Raw genomic sequence first — 7,881 nt, forward strand, 5'->3', positions numbered from 1 at the left:
GCTAAATTAGGGATGGCTAGCGCAGATAACCCTCGTGTAGCTTTGCGCAAAATTCAAAAACAAAACAAACTCTATTGATTATGGTGTTTAATTTTCTCTTCAATATTTTTGAGATCATAACCTATAACTTTGGGATGTCATAGTTCAGTGACCTCGTAGTTGTTAAACAATTGTATTGATGGTAAAATCAATAAAGTTGCTTAGGAAAGAGTTACGTTTTAAAACAGATTTTAGTCTGAGTAACTCTCGATGTAAAGTTCACAGGAACTGGAGATACGGTGTGCACGAAACGCAAGACATTTCACAAGGTGTTAAAGTGGGTATACAGTCCGGTAAAGGTGGGCTTCTAATAACAACCAACATCAAAACGTCCTTGTTTGTTGGACACATATATATGTGTCAATAAAAGGTAAAACAGGGCGCTGTTTGTCTTCCCAGGTGAAATTAATGTTAAGATATTTATAATTCAAATATTTTACAAATTTCACTAATTGATCTTCATTTTTGAATATTATAAATATGTCATAAACATAGCGATGGTAAATAAACGGTGTGAACTCAGCAGGACAATCTCTCAACCAACTATTCTCATGAAAACATTAGCCTTTACAGGCGCTAAGCTGCACTCCATCAATTTGTTCATAAAATTCACCATTGAACTGAAAAACAGACTTTTTCGTAGAAAATTCCATCAGTTGTCTGAAAGATTATCCATTAACACATTCCTTGTCTTTGAAAACAATATTAAGAGTCTCATCTAGGGGAAGGCTAGTGAACAGAGATTCAATATCTAGACTGGCTAAGTAAACATCTTCATCAAACCTGAAATTTCTACAATTATCAGAAAAATCAAAGCTGTCTTTCACTGTGTAATTATTACAAATAAAATCAATTAAAAACGAACATAATAATTTGGAGAGTTTGTTACTAAAGTAACCTATTTCCATATAGGTCGTTTTAACTACAAGCTCTCCTCTTGAGGAGGAAGCGAAACGCCATAATCAACAGTCTATCCACAAGTTCACCTCCAGCATGTATTCAGACCTTTATCAAGAATTCAGAATTTTATGCAGGTTTAAAAATCATATCCAGTTTTCTGAACAGTCACGTGCTACCTACGAATTATGGCACTCAAAGGGTAGGGGCGCTTATGTCAGATCAACTGTTCTCTAATCCTAGGTTCAAAGACAGTTCAAGTATTGTTCGGCATACATTAATTAAGTGAATGTGATGTGGTCCCAATCCTCAATATGTTCAAAGTAATCTGTAAAGCCGAGAACGAGAACAGATGAAGAAAACACTTTTATTCTTTCAAATGAAGCCTAGATTAATTAAACAGCTACCGAACTTGAACTCGCAATTTAAGTAATTAAACTTTTTTCCTCTTTGGTTTGCGGATTATAGAAGTTTGTGTATTTTTATAATGGGAATTTACATATCCATCGAAAAAAGTAAAAACATATATGTTGATATGATCTTGATGTGAAGCATCAGGAAAATACATTATATGCTGAAAACTATTTTCACTTATCCACCCAGCCAGTTCTATACTTCTAAGCATTTATGCATAAAATAACCATTCAAACATGAGCTAAAACTTCAAAGACAGATCTATACAAAACACCTTTTCAAACATGTGAACTGTTACCCAAAGATTCTTCATCAACAGACTACAAGACCTAATGATGTGACTGAAAAAAAAACACTTTGGACCATTTTTGAAGTATTTTAAGCCTGGTATAAATTGATCTGGTGGAGAAATGGGCTATCCAGCAGACCACGTTTGCAGGTAAAGGCATATTCCACCATGGCATCAGCAGATTGTGGAGGTTTCCTTGTAAACAAGTGTATCGAGGGACTATCGAGCAAGATGATGAAACATTACCTAAGAGTGAGAGATATTTTGATAAAAGCGGTATTTGTGGTGAATAAATTTGAAGTAATAAATTCGAACAAGTTAAGAGTGAGAAAGAAGAATGCAGACCATGGAGTTCCTTAAATGGTAAATCAGCTACAAACACCGTCAGCTGTATTTAACAAAATAAAAACTAATATGTTAATATTGTCCATTTACCCAGGAACTTCAATACAAGTGGAATATAGTATATTTGTATGTTTCGAGATAATTTGTGTTCTACCAAATTTATAAAATATAGTTTGGGTGATTATTTTTATTCTGGAATATTTTGCTTATTTCAACGTCAGTGATTAACACAGAATTTCTTTTTTTTTGTGGTTCTCTATATTAATATTTACTGTATTTTCCAAATTATTTTGTGGGTTTAATGTGTAAGAAATGAAGAATCTTTTTGTGAAATTTACAAAATACATACAGAAAACACATTTTCCAGAATCACGTTTTCTTTTTACTTTAATTACACCCGTAGTCAGTAGTAAACAACAAGCAGTTGTGTAGTTTTTCTTTTTCTTTTGTATTGCATGGTATTCATTATACCAGTCTCAAAGGCTTAGCTACAAGCAACATGTTAAACATCAAAACTATTGATAAAGTTTTCAAACACTTTATAAAATTTAAGGGGTTACTAATTTTTTGCATTAAATCTTGGTCAATCATAACGAAAGAAAAAATTGGCACTACCCTTAAATATTATACATAAACTATTCGTGTAGGACTGTGTGGAATCCAGAAGGTTCCGGTAGTACATAGAAAACTAATACAAATAAAAATGCCAGACAGAATAAATTATATTCTGTTCGTCCGTGATGCAAGTAAATATTTGAGTATGTTTATTTGTAAGTTAGGCGTACATTAGTTTCGGTTGAAACGTTATTATACCCTATTAGTGAACGTAACCAGTGTAAAATGCTACGAGAGAAATAAAGTAATTCATTTTCGTTAAGTGGAATGGATTTCGCATAATTTTCACTAAACAATCTTAAAGAACTCGGCCAGTTTTAGAGTTCATAAGAACAGTGTAATTATCTGTTATGTCAGAACAGTTAAACTTTTATCTTTCAAAAGACGCTGCAGCAAAACGACTGTCGTCTTCATGCACGACGTTTTTATTGGGTTTTTTTCATCACAATTCCAATTATTCGCACAAAGCTACACAAGAATCATATGTTCTAACTTTCCTTAATTTTAAATTGATAGAATAAAGCAACGATTTTTTTGTCTGTAGCCTGCAGGCTCTCTTCAGGTCGTCCTTAAAAAGGAAGAGGCAGCGTAATGCATTGTGGTCCGACGATATAAAAAAAAACTAGTGAAAAAAGAAGGGAAGGCAACCAGTCAACAGCGCACCCACCGCCAACTTTTGAGCAACTCTAATCAAATAGTATAATTTGATCATCACATTTATAATGCATCCAGGCCTCAAGATGTGTGTGTGATTTTATTGCAAAGAACACTAGTCATTTACAGTCCAGCATACCTAATACCCTAATACCTTTCACATCTGTCCGTATGAGAGAAATCCATGACAGTTTTTAGAATACGCATTTAATTAAACATGGTAGCATCCACCACAATCATACGAACACCAAATATTTACATAAGATAAAATTGAAAAGGAATAGGAACCAGTATTTAAGACGAGCATGTTGACGACTTTTCGTAAATAGCTATCAACAGGCAGACTTAAGCCTTGTAGAAATTGTAATGTTTATAAATGCGACACTGAGGCAGCTTGTATTTGTAAGTTTATTTAAATTTTTATAGGTATTCCTTACCATAGCCCCCCCCCCAGTGGCACAGCGGTATGTCTGCGGACTTACAACGCTAGAATCCGGGTTTCGATACCCTTGGTAGGCAGAGCACAGATAGCCCATTATGTAGCTTTGTGCTCAATTACAAACAAACAATCCATACCATATAAGAAAAAAAGTAATATTAGAAAAGTAATTCTGTGTTTCTTATTCAAGATAAAACAAAATCTAGGTTGTTCAGGAATTTTCTATACCCAATGAATTAAATATCCCTGAAAAGTGTTCAGTGGCGTCCTTACTTATTTCGCTTTGTTTTCCTTTTCACTTACTGATTGAAAGATAGAGTGGTTAGTGTTTTCAAACTCATCGATTACTAAGTCATACCTATATAAAATTAAAAGAATGGCAGACCTCCTACAAAATCAGAATTTTCATTAAAATAATTAAGCTTTCATTCAAATGTATACCTTAAGCTGAAATTTATTTTCTCATTTTGTAAAATGACAAGAACCAGTGAGGGAGTGGGGCAATTATTTTCCTAAAAGAAGAGGCAAACAGGAAGGGCAGCGATCACCCTCAAGTACAAGAAACCTTATGTGGACCAAAACAACATTCAAATTTCCATTTAGAGACATTAAGTTTTCATCCGTGAAAAATTTCAAAAAAAAAATCTATATATATATCGTATAATATCACTTTAGTTTGTCACTAGTTGTGGTCTGGCATGGCCTGGTGTTTATGGTACTTGCCACGTAATTTGCGGGTCGCAGGTTCGAATCCCCGTCACCGAACATGTTCATCCTTTCGACCGTGGGAGCATTTAATGTGATGGTCAATCCCACTATTCGTTGGTGAAAAAATAGCCCAAGAGTTGGCAGTGGGTGGTGTTAACTAGCTGCCTTCCCTCTTGTCTGTCACTTTTAAACTGGGGACGGCTAGCACAGATAGCTCTCGAATAACTTTGTGCAAAAGCATATTCAAACCAAGCCTAACCAAACATGCCATTAGTTACTCAATAACAACAACCTTTATGGGTAAGTAATATCCCACAATTTTTGATTCATTAAAAATCCCTTCCCTGAAAAAAAGAAAAAAAAGTTCTAAGAATTAACATTTCTAAAACAACGTCTAGTTTTGATAAGAATAAATAAGCCTGCTTGAGTAAACACTGTAGTCTTGCTCTCTCAACATTTCGTTATTATAAATTGAGTATTCCAGATGTGTTTATAATTCTATATCTTGCTCGACACGTGTTTTAAACAATGCCACTACTTCAGGTTACCGTGTAAAATCGCATATATGTTGTTGTTTTTCTAATTTCTAGCATAATGACAATAATTATGAGCCGTGAGTTATGGTATTGTTTGTTTGTTATGGATTTCGCGCAATGCCACACGAGGGCTATTTGCGCTGGCCGTCCCTAATTTAGCAGTGTAAGACTAGAGGGAAGGCACCGCCAACTCTTGGGATATTCTTTTTACCAACGAATAGCGGGATTGACTGTCACATTATAAAGCCCCCACGGCTGAAAGGGTTTGGTGTAACGGGGATTCGAACCCGCGACCCGTAGATTGTGATTCGAGCGCCCTAACCACCTGGCCATGCCGTGCAGAGTTACAGTAATTACGATATTCAGATTATGGTGTATATATGTCTTCTCTTGGCTAGCGAACCACGCAAGAACAAAAACTATATAAAAGTTATAAAAGTAATAATAATGCAGAATTTTTCACCATAATAAAAAAAAAATCCAGAAAATGTACGTGTGTTAATAAATGCAAATAAAATTATACCAATTAGAAATGAACATTTAAAACTTCAATGTACAGTTACTGTAATTTTAGACGTTTATGACAAGAACAATAATTTGTTACATCTAAAGTTTAGAAAAGCTCAAAATATAATATGTGAAGAAGATCTTTTAAAGAAGATCAGCATCTTTATCTTATATTTTTAACAGTTGATCATATATATTCTTCAAAACAATTAGCTCTTAAAATGAAAATTAAAAAACATCAATGAAGTCAATTAAGAAAAGTAAAACCATTATTAAAATTTCTAAATATATAGTATAGTAGTCAAAAATATATAATTTCAATACATCATATGCATGATTGTTCATTTAAAAATGTCTGGCCAGAATTCGGGAATTTTAGTTCCTTCGAATTTCTGAATGCATTTTCTTCTGAGTCGTTCTGTTTGTTCCGGGGTAAAATGGTTTTTCCAATCACCAACAATTCCCTTTCTCACAAAGTTAAGTTCTGATTGTGGTTTAAAGTTAATGGTTTTCATGTAATTAAGGATGTGTTTTAATCCTTCAGGAATGTTTTTATTATCTATATCTTCATCACTGTGTACTGACCCAAAGAAACTCCCAAAGTGTTTGTTGGTAGATTTCTTCATGTACTCAACAGAAGTCTGAAGAAGTATGTTCTCCATCATTTGTACATCCTTCACTAACATGTCTTCATACTCTTGATCTAGAAACTTGGCAATGTTTAAAACATCAGTTCTGGTGTCGGCTTTCATTTTCTCATAGACAAGAAATAGCACATTAGGATCCTTTCTATGTTCATACCAGGACAGGAGATGGTCGAAGTAATCCCCAAATTCGGTTTGGCCGTTGATGAAAATCTCAAAAAAGTCTTCAAATGCTCCATCCGAGTATTGGTATATCGGTAATGTTCTACTGTGATGAAAAAGAGAGACGCAGCAGTCGAAGGGATTCCTTGTTATGTAGATGTATTTGGCTTGAAGAGAATAAGGCTGGAGATCAAATGGAAGATGAGTTTTGATAGCTCCAGGTCGAGGCATTGTCTCTACAACACCAGGTCCTGTAAGTTCCATAAAGGGACTTAGCTTTTGAAACTCTTCAAAACTTTCTGGTGGTAGCCCTCTTTTTAAAATGTTAATTACAATATGTTGTGTCCAAGTTGTTCCACACTTAGGAAAAGTCACAATAAATACATCATCAGCTTTCGGTTTATAACGGAGAGAATCTCGAAGGCATTCTGGTGAAAATGCTTTGGGAATTTTCAGTCCTTCAACATCTTGGTAGTCAGGACCCTTAGGCTTGTACATTGTCTTTTGCTTCGAACAAATTTGAAAAATGCATATTGTACTTTTATGTAACAAAGGCAAAACCATTAGAATATTTTCCTAGAGTTCTCTCATAAAAACATATTAATAAGACAATTTTTGAAATCGGTATGTATTCTGTGGTTATAAAATTGTTCTTCGTTTTAATAAAGAAATATAAACATTAGCATTTTTTAGTTATTTCCACGCCTTCGATGTTCTGCTTTCGACCTATCTACAAAAACAATATTAGCATAACAAATAATATTTTGAAGTTCAACATTTTTTATTAAAGAAAATTAGTTTGTTTTTTAATCGTAAAGCTTAAACAAGGAGTAAATGAAAGGACATCATGATAGTATCGTAATATGTCATTATTCCTTATAACAATCGTATTATTTAAAAAGAAACGTATATCATAGAAAATCTTAAGAAAATAAGATGAACTAGAGATCCTAATATACCCAAATTATATAATAAAGTGAAACTAATCTCGAAAGATAGTTAAAATACGCTCAGTTATAAGAGTACGATAGCTTAATTGTGAAAAGTAAAATTGTATTTCACCCTGTCTTTAATGAAAAAGTACCACTAGTTCACAAGCTCATACAGGAAGTCGTTTACCATTCATTCTCAGAAGAATTCTTTTATTCCTCGTTATTTAGTATTGATAACCATTCGAGTAAGAGAAATTAACGCCTTTCTAATATTAGTGGTTATACGATTACAGGACTAACGTTAGCGAGAGACTGCCTCCTCAAAATAATGCCGAATATTAATCTAATTTTAGATTTACTTTAGATTTGGTGCCATTATAGGTCTTATACCCCCACCCCCACGCACAAAAAACACATACACAAAGTTAAATTGGAGTCGGGACCGTTTGATTCTTAAAAGATGATTTTACAAAATGATAAAGAATTTTGAAAAGACTTGTACGAATAAATAGATAATTCATAAGTATGCGTCGTTAAAATTACTCTGGAAACATTATGCTGTAATATTTACATATACTTTATGATTACTTTTTACTGTAAATATTGTAATATATATATATATTATGTATATATATTATGTTATATCGGTTTCATTGTAAAACTGACTGTGATTTTCAACTAGTTTTGCAGAATAGGATAT

General features: G+C 33.5%; 1 protein-coding gene across 1 annotated transcript in view; it reads right to left on the reverse strand.

The window, feature by feature from the left end:
- Positions 1-5,149: 5,149 nt before the first annotated feature.
- The window catches only part of LOC106459499 (sulfotransferase 1C2A-like), a 4,328-nt gene continuing 1,596 nt past the window's right edge, over positions 5,150-7,881 (reverse strand). The window contains exon 2 of the mRNA XM_013919125.2: positions 5,150-6,756. Within this exon, the coding sequence (XP_013774579.1) occupies positions 5,785-6,747 (963 nt within the window). The 5' untranslated portion in view covers positions 6,748-6,756 and the 3' untranslated portion in view covers positions 5,150-5,784. The remainder of the gene's footprint in view (positions 6,757-7,881) is intronic.

Source organism: Limulus polyphemus, unplaced genomic scaffold (assembly GCF_000517525.1).
Source record: "Limulus polyphemus unplaced genomic scaffold, Limulus_polyphemus-2.1.2 Scaffold618, whole genome shotgun sequence".
Lineage (NCBI taxonomy): Eukaryota > Metazoa > Arthropoda > Merostomata > Xiphosura > Limulidae > Limulus > Limulus polyphemus.